The sequence below is a fragment of the Ricinus communis genome, chromosome 3, assembly GCF_019578655.1.
Source record: "Ricinus communis isolate WT05 ecotype wild-type chromosome 3, ASM1957865v1, whole genome shotgun sequence".
NCBI classification, from domain to species: domain Eukaryota; kingdom Viridiplantae; phylum Streptophyta; class Magnoliopsida; order Malpighiales; family Euphorbiaceae; genus Ricinus; species Ricinus communis.
In genome coordinates, this window is record NC_063258.1 from 26410399 (window position 1) to 26431083 (window position 20685).

Here is a 20685-nt window from a genome sequence, read left to right on the forward strand (position 1 = left end):
TTTTTTGTGCTGTACCAGCATCAAAAAGGTGATTCTTCAGGTTCATTTCATTCATCATAGAGGCTTAGACCTGTAATCTCTCGCCCCTGTTCTTTCCATTGGCAAAAGTATTCCATATATATTGAACCATTTCATTTTAATAGCAAGCTTCCAAACATTAAATTAAATGAGTAATTACCCCAATAATATACAATCCAATATAAATAAAGTTCAACCTACTGTTTGAGTACATGACAAGGAACAGTTTACTGGGAGACTGCCGTTACTATCTTGTGTAACACAGATATCATTTGGGCTATTTCATTTTCTTTCTTGCAACTGTAAAATAACTTGTCGCATCCAGTTTCTTCAATCCTTCTTAGCTGTTGCTACATCTCTGCACATTGTGTACTATCAGGATGATGAGGATCCCTCAAGCCCCAGTTTGGAAGTTAACCAAGCACAGACCTCGTCCATCTCTTGAGGAATTGTATAGTGACCAAGCCTGCAGTTTTCAACAAAATGTCAAAATATTTACTGTTCTATATTCCTGTGATCTGAAAGATGTAACTTGGTTGGATTCTCCAACTACAGACCCGTTGTATGCTTTGAATGTCACATCCCGGAATCCAGTTGAACCCAGAACACGCGAAGACTTCTCACCAAACCTGTAAGGAACCACATCATCACCTGCAATAATGAAATGCCAAGTCAAGATGTGAATAGCTGCAATTTCGCTCTGCCTGTGAATGTGCAGATATGTGTTTGGTTACCACAGTAGAATCATAAAAAATATGGGTTAAAATATTTAGGTACCACATCAATACCCATATTGAAATAGCAAGAAGCCAATGAATTTATTACAGCTCATTGTAGTTTTTAGTACCCGATCCTCACGGGACAGTGAAACAATGTTGAAGGTTCATTTATTCTCGACGTGTATGACAAGAATTATGCAGCCATAAACAGGAATTAGAGAGATTTTCAAGGGAACAGAGAGATTATACAACAAGGAATCCATAAGAAAGATGCTTATAATACCTTTGCCATGACAGAGCAAAATGGGCAGGGATGCAGCACGCCTTGCCGCTTCATCTACCCCTGCGATTTTGTTACTCAAGGTCCTGGAAAAAGAAAATTCAAAATACAAGGAGTCAATCACAAAAGACAGAGAGGGAGATCAAGTTGAAAGGAGAAGCAGAGGAAGCCAAACTTTGAACATGGGAGCCAGCCGCTTAGTCCAACAACTGCACTCAAATTGGCAGGATATGGAATTCCATTTGCATACTTCCCCAAAGTAAAGCAAGTTGCAGAGTACAAAGAGGTTGCTGCTCCCATACTGAAGCCTCCAATACCCAATTTAACTGCAGCATAGGGAGATTACACTAGGATAATGACATTGCAAGGATAGAGAAGCTGTTCCAAGAGGGACTGTAACTTTGAATGTGTTCTAAATTAACCTGTTTTCTTCAGGTAAAAAGCATGGTGTAGTGTCTCAGGTTATATTCAGAAATAATTTATATTATTCCCATGATTCAGGTTAACATATTGGATGAAAAAAGACTTAATGATAGCAACTATTTACATAGCACATATTTCAAGCCATCAAAAAGTTTTTAAAAAGAAAATCAAGAGGAAACCTACTATCAGCGGGTTCTGTTGACAACAAATTTGCAACATGTGCTGCCGCAGCATCCATACCCTCTAAATCATCAGGAGCATCTTCTGAAAGGTCTCCCACATCAAACCCTGATATAAATCACGTTAGAACTTTGGGTTATTTAGTTAGTACAATGAACAAGAGAATTCAGCTTTAACCTAATAGAACACTTTTTTTCAAGTGACCTACCGATAAAAGCAAAACTAAGAGTAACATGCGCTGACACAGTCGATTTAAGATAAATTGTTGTTAGTTAAGAGGCTGTTATTGCTTGCTCTAAATAGTGGCACACACAAGTAAACCAAACAAGAATGATCAAGGATCAAGTTTTTCAGATTAGTTAAACTTACAAGCTGTAGATGGGAAGCCACCAAACACAGTTATAGGTTGAGTTGGAGCAGTCGGGCATATCCATTTAATCTGCAGCATTGTTATAATCAAATTATAGTTACTTAAGATGATCAGTTTCCAACCAATCATTTGTGTACGAAGTCCTACTTATTGAAGTGTACTTACATTTGGAAGAGGAAGGGTCTCCAAAAGCTGGGACCAGCTGCCAAACAAGATCAACAATGAATGAGGATTTGGGAAAGATGCTAACAGGGAATGAAATTAAGTTTTTCATCCTTTCATCTCTCTAATTTTCATTTTCTTTTCAATTATCATCCTCATTTCCATTGTGGTTAAGCATGCACATTAGGGGCTTGATGGTGATTGCAAACTGTTGAAACATAACAGTAAATAAACGTAACTTTGGGCACTTGAAATCAGAGTATTTCAATCCCAAAATCCATTGGCATGAACGAATAATTTAGAAATTATAATGCTACACTCATATAAATGTCATATCAAAAAAAGTTTCCAAGGTACATTAGAACAGAAGGTGAAACAGCACTAGACATCACAAAAATAACAATTTCCTGTTAAGATACACAATGCAGGTAGAACACCATTAGATGTCTTGATCAAAGAAGTATTGTCAAGAATGCCATAAATCTAACAGATTAGAAGTTCAATATGCATGTGCATGCATGCATCTGAGAGAGTTTTTCTTTTTCAGTCTTTTTATTTCCCCTTGAGGAAGAAGCAGGGTTGTTGGACCGGTCGCTTTACTTAGTCTCTTAGTCACCACTCTATATGTGGTTAAGAAAACCCAAAAGACATGAACATGACTTTAGATGATCACCAGGACGCCACTAATATATCAATTAACATCGAGTACAATAGAAAAACAACATTACCTCGATCCGTTATCACCAAGACCGTGTAACCATACAACAGTAGCTTGGTGTTTACCTTTAGGCCTAACCACATAAGTCCTTCCAAACTCAAACGCCCTCCTAGCAGTTTTCCCACCTGAAATTATATTAAAGCACAATTTAATTAGAAAAAAAAAAAGGCAAAAGTTAATGCGCACTATTAAACAAAGTTCAGTGTTACAATATAGTAACCTTTTCCCTTCAAGCATGCAAATGCTAAGTAAATATAACAAAATTTACAATTCAATGCATGACAAAGGAAACCAATTGCAGCATATATAACTAACCAGCACCCACGGAAGGACCAGTGAAACTCATAATAGCTGCCTTGGAAAATCTGCTAATAGTAATGATTTAAGGAGCACAGAACCTGCTATTAATCAAAAACACAAGAATAAAGCTTTATTTCCACAATCTAATAAAATCGCATGAACTTACTAAATTTGTTCAACTACCAACAACAATCCACCTAAAAAAAATGTTAAAACCAAGAAAAAGGCTACATTTTTAATCAACAATTCCATATTTTCAGTTAACAATGTTTAGCTTCAAAACTAGCCCCAGTCAATTCAATCAGAAAAAAGAAGCAACAATCATCTACTCATGATTACACTACACGTGAATATTATTGAATATAAATCGAAAAAGAGAGATAATTAAGTAGGTGAATTTAGGGTTTTTTTAGCCATTACACCTTTCTCTGTGATAGTGGAGACTCCGAAGGGAAACAAAAAACTGAAATTATTTTCCCTCATATATATCTCCCTTGTTTGTCGTTTTAGTTGTTATACGCATCGTTTTTGTTCTTTCTGCGGCGTTCTTATTTGTAGTGTTGATTGATTATTGACCGTTGATGGTTGGATGTAAAACTTCTTTTAGTACGAGTGTTTAGACACGAGGCTTAAGCAGTAAATTTGACATAAACTATAACTCAAGTCCTATGCACGTAGGACCTTCATAAACTTTTTATTTCCATTTGGAACTTTTTCTTTTCAAAATAGCCAATTTACACCCTTTTCTGACGACGACAACATCAATACTACGTACAATTATGAATAGTATTTTTTCAATTGATTTGGACAAATTAATTTACCATTTTAACTTTTTATTGCCACACAAGAGCTCACTTTCATAAAAACAACATCTATTTTCTTAGCATGAGTTCCCAATAAATTGCAAACAAATTTACTTACCACCACTCTTTCAGGTGTGTCTAAAAGTTGAAAACGGTGCGCATAGAGGGTTGCAACTGAAATTGCCTATTCAAAGCAATACTTTTATCAAACCACGTGGATCCCCTCAATACATAGAATATTTACCTTCTATATCTTTAAATTAATGCACAAGCAAAGAAAATGAAAAACAGTACAGCTACGTGAACAACTTTTACACATAAAAAGAGGAATTACTTATAAGAAAAACACACGCCCCAACAACCAAATAGCGATACATTCTAAGGATGTAATGTTCATTACACAATTTGAAAATGTATGAATTTTAAAAATACTATTATGTTTATCAAGCAGCTTTCATCTATATTTTTAATTTATTAATTATGTTTAAAATCTATAATTAATAAAATTAAATTTAAATTTATGGTTCCTCGATATAAATGAATGTTTATGAATATAGCATAAATTGTTTCCTTTGTATCACACTTTTGGACTTTGTATCTAATTGTACTAATATTTTTATTTTTATTTTCTGTATCATTGTTTTATTTTAATTTTAATTTAAAATACCTATAATTTTTCTAATTAATTTTTATTGATGTGACTATTAAATTTTCTTTTTTGATAATTGACTTCTTACTTATTATAAAAGATAATATTTTTAACTAATTTACCACATCAATCAATAATGTTAACTTATTAGTAATTTATCCTACATTACCATCTAGTATTAGTACAATTCAATACCCGACTGTAATCAAATTAATACTTGAAACGCATTAATTACCGTACTATTTGTACTTTATAGATTATGCCAATCATATACCCTCATTTTAGGAATAAAGTTGAACTCGGAAATTTTCAGACAAAATTTTGAATTTATTAAAGCTATAATGTTGTCGTAAGTTTGAAATTTATAATCTGAGTTTATGTAGGAAACATGTTGGTGCAATTATGCTAAATATTTGTCAAAGATCAACAACTAAAAGCAATTATGGAAAACGCGTTCCGGGGGAGAGTGGATCTATAGACCATAAATAAACCCTGTCTGTTGTTGAGTCTTATCTTATGTTCCCTTCCTTTCTTGACCAAAACAACAAGGTCAGCCACATCTGAAGTTGTTAGAATTTGGATTGGGTTTGACTATCAATGTCATAATCATAATAATCACTAGATCTTGGCAGTTGACTTAAAAGAAGAGAGAACCATGGCCAGGCCACCTAAGTTATTGGCTTGCTTTGGTTTGGTTCTATTGCTGAAAACTAAAGCAGTGTGGAGTTGGTCCTGCGCTGGCACGCCGATTCAAAAGAATTGTCACACATGCAGTCATAAGGCTAGTAATAATGAAAACTTTAAAATTTTTGCTTAGCATGCATGTAACAAGAAGGTTTAAATTCCATCAGCTTTGTCCAATAATCAAAGTTCAGTTCTTATTTAACATTTCCCTTTGAATATTTGTTATTTTGTATATTGTGTGACCTGCCTGTATTATGCCCAAGTGATTATTGCTAATTAGATGTTGTGTATTTTGGTTAGTACTATTATGCCGACATAATTATAACCATATAAGAAAAAATGTCATTTACTACTAAGCTCCACAAGTTAATGCCTACAGCCACCTATCAACGTTCTGAAGTACTTGTAGACAAGGTCATTTATTCAAATTTTAATTTATTTGCTTTGTAAATTAGTTACACCATTAAAATTATGAGATCTACCTAATCCCACATTAATATTTTCATTTATTTTCCAATTAAGTTTACTTTGGTCATAAAAAAAACTGAGAAAATGCTTATGGTACATGGTTAGGCTGAAGAGACGTCTAATCTGCATAGATCGTTTCTCTGCAATTCGATTCGGTTTATAAAATGATGACTTCATTTGCAGTTAAGTATGTGGAGCCTAAAGGAAAGTATTATTCCAAACAATTTTCGTTCTCTAAGTCAAGATTTCAAGAAAGGATTATGAATGGAGAAGCATCAATAGAAAAGAATTATTGGTTCTTGGAACCATTTAACCATTATTAACTTGTGTACAATGTGGTGGAGGCAAGAAAAAAATATAAGTGCTTATAAGCACTTTGAATTAGAACTTCTTTTCTTTTCCCCCTCAAATCATTCATGCAGGCACAGACATTAGTTAGCCAAAAGAGCAGAAATTGTAAACCTTAAAGAAAAGGAAAATGAATATACCTTAGAGCTAAACAAAAAGGCCTAGTTAAATGGAGAAAGAAGGAAAAGAAAATTTAGGAGTAGGAAGAGCTATCTCGGAGAGATAATTGACATAGAATATGAGCATGATGATGTAGTGGGATGAGCACTATCCACTTGCTCTGCTGCCAATGCAGCAACTTTTGCTCTCTTGTGACCTTCTGGTGTATCTTTATCAATTGACAGCATATCAACAACAACCATGTGTGTATCCGGAGGCTCCTCTACAACCACCCTGCCTTCGAGCATATCGACTATGCGAGCCATGGTGGGTCTTAGCCTAACCCTCTCTTGTATGCACCAGAAAGCTACATCAACCAATCTTCTTACTTGCCTTTCATCAATTCCACCACTTTCTATTAGCCTAGAATCAACTACTTCCATAAGCTTGCCTTCTTTTAGCTTCTGGTTAACAATTTTCGGGAAGTATTGCCATTTTCTTTGACTGCTGTCATTGCCCTTTTGTATCAAGCATACATTTCTTTGCCCTCCAATCATTTCGAGTAGAACCATTCCGTAACTATAGACATCGCATTTCTCAGAAATACCATTTTCTAATAGCCATTCTGGAGCCAAGTAGCCTCTAGTACCGCGGATATTTGTAATGACTCTGCTCTCATCTTTCCCCATTAACTTAGAAAGGCCGAAATCCGAAACAATCGCTCGATAATTCTCATCAATAAGTATGTTTTCGGGCTTGACATCAAGATGCAAGACTCTTGACCTGCAATCATGATGAAGGTAAGAAAGTGCCTTGGCAACATCAATTGCAACTCTATACCTTGATTCCCACGACAAGCATCCTCCGGGGAGATTATTCCTAGTTCCCCTCTTGGGAAAAATCCAGCAATCCAATGATCCATTTGGGATAAACTCGTAAACAAGAAAACGAGGCCCTCCTGCCACGACACAATATCCGAGCAGGCGAACAAGATTTATATGCTGAACACTAGCAATTGCTGCAACCTCTGATCGAAATTCTTTCTCTCCGCGCTCTTCTCTATTGATCCTTTTGACAGCCACAGCAGTCCCATCAGATAAGATGCCTTTAAAAACTGAAGCTGATGCGCCTTGACCCAGCAATGCGTCAAAATTGTCTGTTGCTTCTTCCAGTTCTTTGTATCGAAACTTTATTGGAACTCCAGCAACTTTTCGGAGGAAACTGTACTCAATGCGAAGCTCTCTACCTTCAGAAGCTAACCGTTTAACTAACAACTTGCTTCTGAGATTATAACGCCTTCTGATCACTACACAAGAAAAAATGGCTAAAATTACTGCAATATCTGCTCCTAAAATCAGGTAAAAGGGCTTGGAGAGGTTAAGTGAAACTCGAGCGATAACGATGACAAAGATCAGGATGAGAACAGTTGAAGCAGCTACTATGTGTGCCTTTTTGTCCTCCATCAGATGAAATATATTTGCAGGTAAAAGGAGAAGATCAAGAATCTGAACCTTTTCTATTTACATGGGTTTCTTTTTTTCTTTTTTTTCTCGAAAGATTTCTTTTTTCTTTTTTGAGAGGAGAAAACTAAGTCCAATTATTCATTTTGCCTGGAAGGGAGAGTGGCGTGACTGATATTAAAGAAGGGATTGACAATTCCAAGGTTTTATATTAGCCAAATGTTGAAAATTAACCAAAAAAAAGAAATGCCGAGAAGACTTTTCTATATCTTTTGTTAGTATTATTTTTCTTTTTTTTATATAACAACATCTCAAGTAGACCAATGACTGTCCTATTTTTTAATTAGTTTTATACATCAATTTATTTAAAAATCTTAAGAGTCAGTAATATTTATTAAAAAAATTTATAAATAAAGTCAAAATGAGATATAGTTTTATCTATTAAATAATTATTTTTTCTTTTCTTAGGTGATCTTTACACTTATTTAATATATTCATGAATAAATCTCTAAAATGCTTTTAAGAGGAGTGGCTTTTTACCAAAAAAATGTGCATGGTTAATTTTTTAATAAATCTAGAATTTACCAAGCCTAGAATTGGCAGTAGGAGTTATAACGAGGGATAATTTCTGTCTGAGCTCCGAACACAAGATTCATATTTTAATTAAAGAAGAGATTATGTCTAGGTTTTTGCTTTTGGGGTGACAATATTCCAATAGCTTTTGTCTTTTGTCTCGAGTCTCGACTCATGAATCCGTGTAACCTGGTCCTCAAAATACAGCGAGTCAAATTCAGGACACCCATCTTTACAAGGTGGCAATACATGATGGAACAATATTAATAATAAATCTTAACACTTCTTCCATTTACTTCCGTCTCTCGCCGTAAAATAATAAATCTTAACTGAGATTGAAAGGAAAATAGCAAAATTTAAATTTAAAATCTCTTCATTTTTCATAAATAAATTTCTTTACATGTATCCATTAAATTAGTACGAACATCTATTAATTTTAATATAGATTTTAAATGTTTGGACTTATTCAGATTATCATTCTTTATTTAATAAGTAAAGTCATGACAAATATCTAGTCATACTCAAATTCAAAAAATATGGCCTTTCCGGTGCTTGAGAAATAATTAAAATGAATAATATTCACGCTTATTAATTTATTTGCTCGAATTAAAATATAATAATAAAAAGAAGAAGGAGTACTATTTTAAATGGAGAGATGAATAAGGCAACACTAGGAAAGGCCCGTGATTTCAAGTTCAACCTATATATAATATCCTAAAAATCAATATTAATAGAAAATAAATATATTGTTAATTCACTAAAATATATAAGTCAGAAACAATGTTTTTAGGAAAATATTGAAGAATTGGACAGATGTCTTTGATTCTTGATGTCATTTTTTTCTTGTTACAATATCTTTATTACAACATTTTTTATAGAATAAACTCGTTTCTTTTGTCACATATATCACATCTTTTACATTACAGACAATGATCTTATTATAAAGACTCACCTCCTAATAATTGTAATATGTCGTATTAATATCATTAATTTGCAAGTGGATTCTTCTTTTCAAACCCTATGAATTTAAGTGTAACTTAAAAATAAGTTTATCACAAAGGGTAAAAAGATTGTTCTAATAAACGAAGAAATTGCTATGTACTCAGAGGTTGTTTGGATCGTGGGCAGTAATTTTGTAAGATTTATTAATTTAATTATATATTATTTAGTGAGTAAGAAAATAATTTTAATGTATAAATTTTAAAAAATTTCTCATCTTTCAAAATCCTTTAATTTTAAAGATTTTAATTTTTTATTTAATAGGTAAAAAAATTCAAAATCTATCCTTCTTTAAAAATGATGGATTGTTATATTATCTTTTATTTCAATATTATTTCTAATAGATTTATTTTATTCTAAAATTATTTTTGATTTTAAATAAAGATTCATTGTTTTATATATTTAATAACTATAAAATTTTAAAAATTTTAAAGTCATGGATGTTAAATCTATGGATTTTGATTAAATCCGTAAATTTCAAAATCCTTCGACCTAGATGATAAGTTATGATTTACTTCATGTAATTACAGTAAATAATAATTATTTATTAATTAAATTATATATACCCAACGATTTTCAATAAAAGTCATGTAGCAATACATACAAGTCATGCTATTGTAAATTTACAATCTTCCAGGACGCATAATCCTGATAATCTTTTCAAAATAAAACATTTAAAACGTGCTAAAAGAGTTTTAAACATTTTTCTTGCCAAGAGAGTCCAGTCAAAGCATTTTATAACAAATCCTCAAAATCATTGATTTTATATTTATACTCTATTTAGTTCAAATAAATTACATAAAGTTTTAAAATATTTATTTATATATCTAATTGAAATAAATATTTACTTTAAATTTAACTTAATTAAATTTATGAAATTATTTATAATCAAATTAAAACTCTAGCATGCTTTTATATTATTAGGTCGGTATCTTTTAAAAAACTAAAGTAAATCTTCCAATACTTTCTTAGTTTTTTCCATGTGTTTTTATTACAATTTATTTCAAAAATAATATTTATTTCTTTGACGTAAATTATTTTTTTGTTTAATTATATATTAAGTAAATTTAGAACAATTAAAATATTATTTTACGCATTCAAATTATTTCTTACTTTATTTTTTATTTTATTTTTCTATAAGTAATTCATATTTAACAATCTTTTGACCATCTCGGCTTTAACAAATTTATTATAAAAAGAAAACACATAAAATAGTTGTTTTACTTGTCAGTGCAGTACCACCACTACAGAGAAAAGAAACTATCCAAATTTACCCCTTATATTTACAGCAAGAATCAATTGGTCCCTCAAGTTTTTTAAATCAGTCTAATAATGCTCCAATAATTCTAAAACACAACTAAACTCTTTTTCAAATAGAAAAGCAATACAAGTCAACTCTGTTTATTTATAGTGACGTGGAGTACATACAAAAATGCTAAGTCAATTGTGTTTTTTCAATATTCTTTTTTTTTTTACTATGAATAAGTAAAAGGACACAAGTTAAATGGGGATTAAAAATATTAAAAACGTCGTCAAATAACCATAAACCTAACCTTAGAATAGATTAAGTAAAACAATACCCAACAACAAAAAAATTAGTAAACGTGGCGAGCTAGTGAATAGTAAGATAAAATATTTATATTTAATTCAACTAAATTTAACGTATATTTCTTTCAAAATATATATTAATAATTCAATTAAATTTATTAATTATCTTTTTAATGTTATCTTTACCTTTTCTGAGGGTGTGTTCTCCTATAAACTATGTAGCCATTTTGTGTAATATGTTTCCTAAATTAATAAAAGTTAAAAATATTATTTAATTAAAATTTATGAAATTTATTTGTAAATCTAAATTTATGTGCTTTGAATGAAATAAAAATTGTATGTAACTGGATTTATGTGAAATTGATTATAATTAAATTAAATTACAACAAAATAGATAAAATTTCTAAATGCATTCGACACTAGTAACTTAATATATTCTATAATATCAAAATATTGCTTTCAATTTAATAATTTATATTTTATTTTATATTTCATACTTTTTTCAAATAAAATAATTTTTTTTTTTATAAATTACAACCAAACATAGTATTAGAATCAAATGACATTAGTGTAAAAGGAGATATCAGATTATTTATTCTCATGACTCGAAAAATTTACCTGATCCTATTCAATGTCTTGCTTTCTTTTTAATTTTTATTCAATTATTTAGATATTGTCTTTGATTGATTCGTGGGGATCTAGTTTTAATATTTTTTCTAACTAAAATATACCGCTAAAAGTTAATAATAGCTTAGTCGTACTGACCAAAATACCAATTTGAGAAAATAAATCGTTAATTTACCTATTGTTATTTAAAAAAGATATTATCTGAAAATAAAATTGATTCATAAGATTTAAAATTCGCCTTCCTAAAATTTAGCTGAGAAAATATGAACTATTCAAAGCTTAAGATTCAAGCAATCTAATGTGGTCTTAAGATTCAAGCAATCTAATGTGGTCCTAACCTCAAACTATATATATATATATCCTCATCTCTTGAAGCCTAAAAGCTCCTACTGTTGCTACTAAGAAGAATGAAAATAGTAGCGCAGCTAATGATGCTTTGATACACCCTAATTTTTACTTTTTTTTTTAAATTTATTATTTATCAATGTAAAGTTAAAATGGTTAATTTAAAATTATCGATTTTAGAAAAAAATTTTAAAATTAATTTCTAATATTAAATTTAAGAGACTTCAGTGAAATTATGAGTCTTTAAATTTTATGGTGAAGAGAACAAGAAAAAAAAAATAAAAAGGAAAAAGAAGAAAAACAAGAGAAAAATATTTTAAAAAATTAACTAGTTTAATTTTTAATCACTGTAGCAGGTCGCACAAGTGAATGGGAAGGATCTAACTGTTACACTTTTGAAACTTTAAAGAGTTTTATTAGATCAAAATAAACTTGTGTGGCCGATATAACTTTTGCATTAAATATGAGGGGCAAAACTACACCTTTCCCAAAATGAAAATTTTCTGATGTTCCATATCCATGAGAATCATTTTGCAACCCAATAATTAAAAACCAAAGCTGACTAGACTTTTCCACCTGGCGCTGACATGTCACTCCTTCTTTAGTTCCAAACTGTATCAGTGTTGCCCTAACACTCCGCGTTGGCAGCGAACACTGAGGCCGTAACAAAAAAAAAGGGGAAGAAAAAATCGCATTATACATGGGAAGCCACCACCAGGACGGCGAGCGTTCAGGCGGAAGCAATGGCGTGGTGGTGGACAAAGGTGTCGATTTCGCTCAATATTTCTGCACTTACGCATTTCTCTATCACCAAAAAGAAATGCTCTCCGATCGTGTCCGCATGGACGCTTATTATCGCGCCATTTTTGAGAACAAACACCATTTCCATGGAAAAGTACTCTTCTATTTAATTTCTACATCGTTACACTTGCGTTTATGTTATGTATTACGTGTTTATTTGAGAGTTTAACTATGGCTCTGTTAGTTAGCTTGAAGCTTGTACAAGACAGAAACAGAAATTAAATAGAGAGAGATTCTAAGATGTTGAAGCGATTTTTTAATTTTTAAAACTAAGCGAAGTTGATGCTCTTTTGATTATTCAAAATCAAAAGCAAATGCTCATGGAATCTCTAAGTTCTTATGATTCAAAAGGGGAAAGTTTGGTCTCCTAAAGAGCTCACGAACAATTAATTGCAGAATATGAACTTGTAATTGGTTTCTGTTGATTAAATTTTAGCGAAGTTCATTTTGTTAAAAACATTCATTGGTATCTGTATGTTGTTTGGTACAAATAAATTCATTTGAGATTTTTGGACCAAGTATAGTCAAGTCACCAAAGTCAAAACTTAAAAATTCAAAATGAGTTTTGTAAATGAATTCCATATAATGTTTTTCATTTATAACTAATTTTGGTGAAGCTGTGGTGCAGGCAGTGTTGGATGTAGGGACAGGGAGTGGTATTCTTGCAATATGGTCAGCGCAAGCAGGTGCAAGGAAGGTCTATGCAGTTGAAGCAACTAAGATGGCAGAGCATGCCCGAGCACTTGTCAAGGCGAATAATCTTCAAGATGTTGTTGATGTTATTGAAGGTTCCATTGAGGATGTTACTTTGCCGGAGAAAGGTTTCATAAGTTTACTTGTAGTTGCTTTTATCTTTTCTATAACAGTGTTCAGAAAGTCTAAAAATCCAAAAACTCAATATATGTAGTCAGTTTCATTTTTGGAAAAGTACTTTGAAAGAAATGAAATCATGCCACAGATGACACGATTTTGCAAGAATTCAATTGAATTGAATTGTTGCGGATGATTAATTCCAAACAAGGCCTAAATATTTTAAAATTGAGTTGCTCATGGTTTTAAACATGTCTTAGGTTTACTTGTGATTTTTGGCAGTCGATGTAATAATCTCAGAGTGGATGGGATACTTTCTTCTTCGAGAATCTATGTTTGATTCAGTAATATGTGCTCGTGACCGCTGGTTGAAGCCAACTGGAACCATGTAAGCAATAGTGCTTGATTTCTTAAACGACTGGCTATTGCTGCTGCTATTATGCTTTTGTAATTTCTAACTACTAAATACTAGTATCATAGTGAGTTTTCTTATTTATACTGTCTTACTAGATTACCAACGAGCCACTCTTTCTAATAACAAAGTCTTGATTAACCATGTAAGTGTTATAATATCACAGGTATCCAAGTCATGCTCGCATGTGGATAGCACCTCTTAGGTCTGGATTAGGAGATCAAAAAAAAGGTGATTACATTGGGGCAATGGATGATTGGTTTGACTTTCTGGACGACACCAAAATTAACTATGGTGTTGACATGAGTGTTTTAACCCAGCCTTTTGAGGAAGAGCAAAGAAAATACTATCTGCAGGTTAGTTCTGGGTTTTGCTCACCTAGTGGCATCTTTTTACCTATGCTCACAACAAGTGGTAGCTTCCATCCTATCAATTTCCAAACCTTCTCTGCAGTGGTTTGAACTTAAAATATTGATGTTGGAATCCCAACTTTAGACGTTGACAACTGGCCTCTTATTTATTTCTTAATGTCAGCACTAAACTTTGCTTGGATTAACTCACGTAGTGTTGTTGCACTGCATAGCCAAACCTGTCTATATGATACAAATTCTGGTCTGCATAGCATGTCCGCCACTCTTTCAAAGCCAACCTTTGGGGAAAGGGCTGTCTACTGGCTACCTATGCAGTAGGCTAAGGGCAAACTGTCCAGTGACACATACTGGTGTATGCATATGCATCCAAAAGGATGACAACTTGAAAATAAAAAAGAAGAAAATCATTTACCTCCGAAGTGTTAAACAACTAGTTTAATGGGTATTTTCATTCACAGTTGGTTCAACGGCTTAGCTTAATCCGCTGACATTGAAATTTTCTTTGTCTGCTGGAGGCTTGGTTTATCTTTGATTATGTGCAGTGCTTTGATTAAATTTGGATACAAGCACTAACTTCATTCGTTACCTCTGATTCTTTGGAGATTAGATGAATTATCTGTGCAATAGTGAATCAACATTCTGTGAACATCCTTGAATTATTTTTTGATGTATTTCAGTTTCATTTATTCTTTATCAGTCCTATTGCTTCGTTTATGTGTCTGACAGGTAATACTATTTATTCTTCTTACTGAGTTATTATATGAATGAACCTAAAAGAGTAAAGAAGTCCGGGCTCCAAACTTCTTTCTGTATATACAACGATCCATGTGCTTTCCCGATGGTCTACATTTTAAAATGGCATTGCTAAAAATTTTCTGTAGACATCACTGTGGCAAAACCTTCATCCAAATCAAGTTATAGGGACAACTGCAATTGTAAAGGAGATTGATTGTTTGACAGCCACTGTAGATGACATCCTCAACATCAGATCAAATGTTATGTCATCTATCACTATGCAAGACACAAGGCTCTCTGCATTTGGTGGATGGTTTGATGTTCATTTTCGAGTAAGTTGAACATCATGATTCCATATTTTATTGCATTTTAAGGTCTTGAGAACCTGCACACTGTAACTCCTTCCATGTTCACGGACCACCAGGGAAGAGGGAATGATCCAGCTCGCCAAGAGATTGAGTTGACAACTGCTCCTAGTATAGATAATGGCACACATTGGGGCCAGCAGGTACGAATAAAAGATTTTAAACAATAAAATAAAATGACATGGTATTCACCAATCAAGTAGAAGATGCATATGTCCAAATGCTGAGAGATAAAATGGAACCTCAATTGTAAACCATTCTTGCAAGGAGTTATTAACTAACGGTCCATAAGAAAGAATACTGCATCTTATGGGCTTTTAATGAGATGTCAGCTCCGAGCTTTTCTTGCATTTATTATGTAATTCATTATGATTTTCATGTGGTTTTAACTTATGTAAATTGATGGTGTATTATTTTCCCAGGTGCATTTTCTTATTTACTGTTTTTGTTTGTTTGATAGGTTTTCGTTGTGCATCCTCCTGTTCACATCAATGTAGGGGATAACTTGAGTGTATCTTTCATGATGAACCGTTCAAAGGAGAATCATAGATTGATGGAGGTTGAGATTGGCTGTGAGATTAGTCAGCCATCTGGCAAACCACTTCCACCATTCAGAAATAAATTTTACATAGAGTAAGGAAGGAAATAGCTAACATTATAGAAGTTTTATCATGAGCAAAGGTATATCTTGTAGCTTCTTTTGTCAAAAGGGTTAGGAAACAGATAATGAGTATTATGCTGACTTTATACGCTGCTATTATTTTTGTTATTCAGTTTTGTGGGCTTTAACAGATGCGAGAAGCCAAGAAGTTCAGTATACATAGAGTTTATTGTGTCAACCAAATGTAACCAGAATCTGCCATTATGCTGGTTGTATACTTCTTCTATTTGTAATGTTTATTTTGATTAACAGTTTCTTGGAATAGTATTTATGATGATTTCCAAAACTAACACTGAAAATAGTTTCATGTGGTTGTTTGATGTGTATAAATACTGCACAGTTGCATGCTTGTGGTTTCGGATATTGTTTCCTTGCTTGCCTGCCTGTTAGCATGTCTGGCATTAAGGTTGCAAACTGCTATTTTCGGAAAAGCACCAAGTTATAGATGTTTTATAAAGCACTCTGAAAAGATATTAAATTTAGCTTGCAAACATATTCTCTATCCTCTGATAGCATATTTAAGGAGGTGCTTCTTCAGCGGAAGAAATAGAGGCTGGAGCTTTAAATTTGTGCCTACTTTTGATCCTGAATTATAGCAACGTCTACCTAGAATTGAGATGCTAGATGAATGAAACTTTTTTTAAAGAAGATTTTATTACTTTTTTAATTTTGACTCATATAAGGCTGGAAAATAAGATACTCTGTCAGATGAAACGAATGACTTATTTATGTTATTGCCAGTTGAATTGGATCCTCTCTCTGCATCTTCTACTCTTATCTATTAACTGGTTTCACCTGATCGTTCGACTGGATTGCGAATCCAGTTGAATAGTTCTGGATTTTGTGATTGTGTTCTTGTGGAAGTCTTGACTAGGAAGTTTGACAGCTTGAGAGTATTTAATTTCAAAAACAATCTGAGCAAAACACATCTTCTCCCACCATTCTTTATCTTGTTTGATCTGGTTATGCATTCGATAAAGAGAGTGGGAGTGGTGAGTGGGCAGGAGATCAATAGACATGGAAAGAGAAGACAAACACTCAGTCGTCTATGTGGAATCGAGAAGCAACAAACAGGTTCAACTCTTACACTTTTCCAAAGAGAGAGGTCAAAGCAATAAGATGAAAGAGTCGTGAACTCTTTTTCACTCTAATCCAGTCCAGAGGTTCAAGCAAGTGGCCTTCACTATCTATCAAAGAAACAAAAAGAAAAGTAATGCTTTTACTTTCACTTGAATTCACTAATGAATGTGAATATGGTTATTGCTTATTTCTTTCTTTCTTGCTCAAGCTTAAAAATTAGAGAAGCACATGGTATTTAGTATTGTGCCTTGGTACTAACGAAAAATGTCTATTTTATCCTTCCTTTTAAAGACAAAAGTAATCAATACAAAGAGAATTTGCTTCGAAAGATAGCTGGTAGGATCGAAATAGATGGCTATGAGAGAGCTTAGGACATGGAGTAGCTTCACAGTACGAAGAGTTTAAAGTCCTAATTGCAGTTGTGTAATAGAGTAATAGGAGCATTCATTATCAAAAGGATCACTCTCGATGATCATTTCATGGCTATTGAAGACGAATTATATAGTTCTATTTCTGACTTACTTTTATAGAATCAAGAGGTCGTAATTGTCATAAAATAAAGTTTGTTTATCCTATTTATGAGTTTTTTTATAAATATTTTATTCCAAAAAAAAAATAAAGAAAAAGTTTGAAACAATTGTGATCTTTTTAGCAATTGGATGCACTTACTAATTCATACACGTACAAAATGAAAATTTCATTTTATGAAAGCCTTTCATTTGCTTGTTGGATTGCCTAAACTAACAATACGAGTCACCATTTAAAAGAGTTCGCTAAAGCTAAACATTGCAATAAAAAAAAAACCTAGTGGACAATTAAAAGACTTTGATGGAAGATAGCCAAATCGAGATGAAAGAGACATACAATATGCACTTTATTTAGATACTTGTAATGACTTTAATAAAAAGGAAAGAAAAATAATAAGTCAAGAATAAGAATAAATATGAGATGTTAAAATTATTTTTTATTGCGTTAAAACTCTAAAAATGGTGGAAATAATAATTTTTTTTTTATTTCAATTTTTTTCCTGATAGGTTAAATTATAAGGTTTCTTAAGTACCAAACTTGAATCACATGCACATGCATGCTTGTAATTACATTGGAAGCAGCTTACAGAAAGTCCACTAGACAAGCAGTCATCCCGCTGGCAGCATGTTTGGCTCTGAAAGCAAAGTCGCTCCCTTCAAATTACAGTTTATTGTTCACCCTTTCCTTCTTTATATTAGATCTTAGAACTCTTGGTTTCAGCCCATCCTTCTCCCTATTCTCTTTGCCATTGCCTTCTTTCCTGTTCCTGTTCAGAAGAATGCATAGGTCATCATCAGGCAGGGGTTCTGATGAGTTTTCACTGAACTTATCGCAGGATGCTGTTGCTTCTAGTGACCTGCCAATGCACATCTCCAACTCTGATATCACTAAAAAGGAAATTGGCCTGCATCGCAAGTCAATAGGAGAAAATGCTGTTCACCTCATCCCGATTGTTCTAATTCTTTGTGCCTTGGCTCTTTGGATTTTTTCACATCCTACTGAGCCTAGTGAAGTCATGTAATTTGACAGTGTAGCCATTAGGAAGAGATACATTAAAAGAAAAAAGGAAAAACAGACTTTGCTTTCTGTGATTTGTCTCTTTGCTGCAATCCTGTATGTTATAACTATATGAATATGATGTTCGGGAAGTGGCCAAAATAGAGGATAAAGATAAATCATGTCTGAAAGACTTGTTCCCAATATGTGTCTCTTTTTAAAATTAAAATTATTCATGTTCATTATTGCACTGTCAGTAGTTTGCAATTATATATGCTTTCCTTCTTTTCATTATTTTCTGTTGAATCTTTTAAGAAAACATGTCTTTATTTATTTTCGAGGTGAATTTTGTTTCTCCATTTGAATGATGGGTAGAAATACTAATTGATTATTCATAATTGAAATGTCTTATCCAAAAGACTAAAATCAAAACTCATCCTTTTCTGATAACTGAATTACTTTATCATCCACTTTGGAAGAACTATAACACAATCAAATCCCAAAAATAAAATATACATATAAATATAACCCTTATCATTATTATTATTATTATTATTATCATCAAGAGAGCTATCATTAGTCAATAAGAAGAGATGATTGAAAAGGCCACCTAAGTATATACCCTTTCTTGTAGAATTATTAATATTATTTTGAGAGGAGAAAATTTCAGTATTCCACTTCCATAATAAGTATACTTTAAATCTAAAGTGAATAAATTACAAGAGATCTTTTAAGTCTAAGATTAATCCCGATTTTGTAAATCTTTTTTTATTGTTAGGCTAAATAACTTATCAATTAATTTTTGAAAAGGATTTAAGCTTAAATATTTCTGATCCGTTCATTAATTAAAAAATTATCACTTTTATGATGATAAATTTTGAAAGAAATTTTAAAAATAAAAGATAATGATCAATGTTGTGTAGCCGTTGGATATTGAATATTAAAAACAAATTGCTATTTTATTATTTCATTTGCAAGTACAGTTATATATTCCTCAAGCAGATGGGCGTTGAGACTCATGAGATGCAAAACAATGCAACAGCTTCTTAATTTTTCAAGGGTTTTTTTTTTTTTTTTTTTTTACAAATAAAATTTTTTGAAAGACAAATCTTTATATTAGCAAAACACACTAGTTGCTATAAAAAAAAAATATAATATTATTCAATTTATGAATACCAAATATAAAAATATAAAATAAAAATGACAAATCTAATTCATTTGGCTAGTTTCACAATAATACAAATTAAAAAATTATACCATTTCGGTATTTTTTAAGTACACTTTTAATATCTTTTTGATAAAATTTTAAAAAATAAAATATCCCATAAATACAAATTTAAAAAAAGTCGTAAAAAAAGTTTTTAAAAAAATCATAAAAGTGATTGTTTTTTGAAAAAAAAAAACCTTGTGCCATTAAATTTATTGTTTTTTTATTTTTTATTTTTGTTTATAGGTATAGTATTTAAGTTTAGAAAATATAAGGTAGTTCAAGGCTCATATTGTGCAAAATCTGGAGTTTTGCTTCCAAGCAAAATATTATCCATCCCCACACACACACACATACCAGAAGAAAAGAAAAAGAGGTGTCAATAATAGCGATTTGTGAACTTTACAATAAATATCATTTTCTCCTTTTCTTCTTTTGTGGGTTAGTTGATTACTTGATGTCAAGGAAATGTGATAAAATAAGAAATCCCTACAATTAACTTCTATTTTATATATTAATATTATTGCATGGTTTAAGATATATGCACACAAAAACATAAATAAATTCTAAATAGAAAAAGTTGCTTTATCATTGAATTTTGTACTCACACATAACAACTCAACTTGGCCATGAAGTTGAAAGCTTAATTAGAGTATTACGTTTACCCCATTAGAAAATAACAAACTTGCCAGCAAAGTCACTGATTTTTCTTTTTCTCTTTTTGTTATATTATATGGATACTCAACTATTTTAAATTATAGTCTAATAATCATGTAAATCCCATACAGTAAATTAAACTTTATAAAACATAAAATTATTTGGATGGGAAATTAAAGGATTGTGGATAAGTTAAGATGTTTGAGGCCAACAAGAGTTTTAACACAGTTATATATTTAAAATTTTAATTTAAAAATCTTGATTAAATTAAAAAAGCTGCGGATAATAA

At 31.8% G+C, this 20685-nt stretch overlaps 4 protein-coding genes across 6 annotated transcripts; 2 read left to right on the plus strand and 2 right to left on the minus strand.

Annotated features, from left to right (window-relative positions):
• Nucleotides 1–100: 100 nt before the first annotated feature.
• LOC8269554 (acyl-protein thioesterase 2) lies at nt 101–3717 on the minus strand. 2 transcript variants are annotated; one of them, XM_002524398.4, is made up of 10 exons: nt 3593–3717; nt 3186–3271; nt 2881–2995; nt 2156–2192; nt 1990–2059; nt 1624–1728; nt 1193–1343; nt 1021–1103; nt 576–669; nt 101–484 (listed from the first exon to the last, which is right to left on the minus strand). In XM_002524398.4, exons 2-10 carry the CDS (start codon nt 3214–3216, stop codon nt 394–396), a joined length of 777 nt encoding a protein of 258 aa, XP_002524444.1. In that variant the 5' UTR covers nt 3217–3271; nt 3593–3717; the 3' UTR covers nt 101–393. The 2 variants fall into 2 exon arrangements, with proteins under 2 accessions (XP_002524444.1, XP_015578035.1); XM_015722549.3 differs by having other exon boundaries at nt 3186–3268; nt 3593–3699.
• A 2336-nt stretch (nt 3718–6053) lies between these two features.
• On the minus strand, nt 6054–8140 carry LOC8269553 (probable receptor-like protein kinase At5g20050). Its single transcript, XM_002524397.4, has one exon. The coding sequence runs from the start codon at nt 7682–7684 to the stop codon at nt 6332–6334; it is 1353 nt and encodes a 450-aa protein (XP_002524443.2). The 5' UTR covers nt 7685–8140; the 3' UTR covers nt 6054–6331.
• Nucleotides 8141–12388: 4248 nt separating this feature from the next.
• LOC8269552 (protein arginine N-methyltransferase PRMT10) lies at nt 12389–16227 on the plus strand. Of its 2 annotated transcripts, XM_048372238.1 has the most exons (8): nt 12389–12668; nt 13203–13395; nt 13667–13772; nt 13963–14152; nt 15049–15234; nt 15327–15410; nt 15728–15948; nt 16042–16227. In XM_048372238.1, exons 1-7 carry the CDS (start codon nt 12474–12476, stop codon nt 15902–15904), a joined length of 1131 nt encoding a protein of 376 aa, XP_048228195.1. In that variant the 5' UTR covers nt 12389–12473; the 3' UTR covers nt 15905–15948; nt 16042–16227. The 2 variants fall into 2 exon arrangements, with proteins under 2 accessions (XP_048228195.1, XP_048228194.1); XM_048372237.1 differs by having other exon boundaries at nt 15728–16227.
• A 1451-nt stretch (nt 16228–17678) lies between these two features.
• LOC125369483 lies at nt 17679–18883 on the plus strand. The gene has a single exon (XM_048372141.1). The coding sequence runs from the start codon at nt 18093–18095 to the stop codon at nt 18555–18557; it is 465 nt and encodes a 154-aa protein (XP_048228098.1). The 5' UTR covers nt 17679–18092; the 3' UTR covers nt 18558–18883.
• The last annotated feature ends 1802 nt before the right edge of the window (nt 18884–20685 follow it).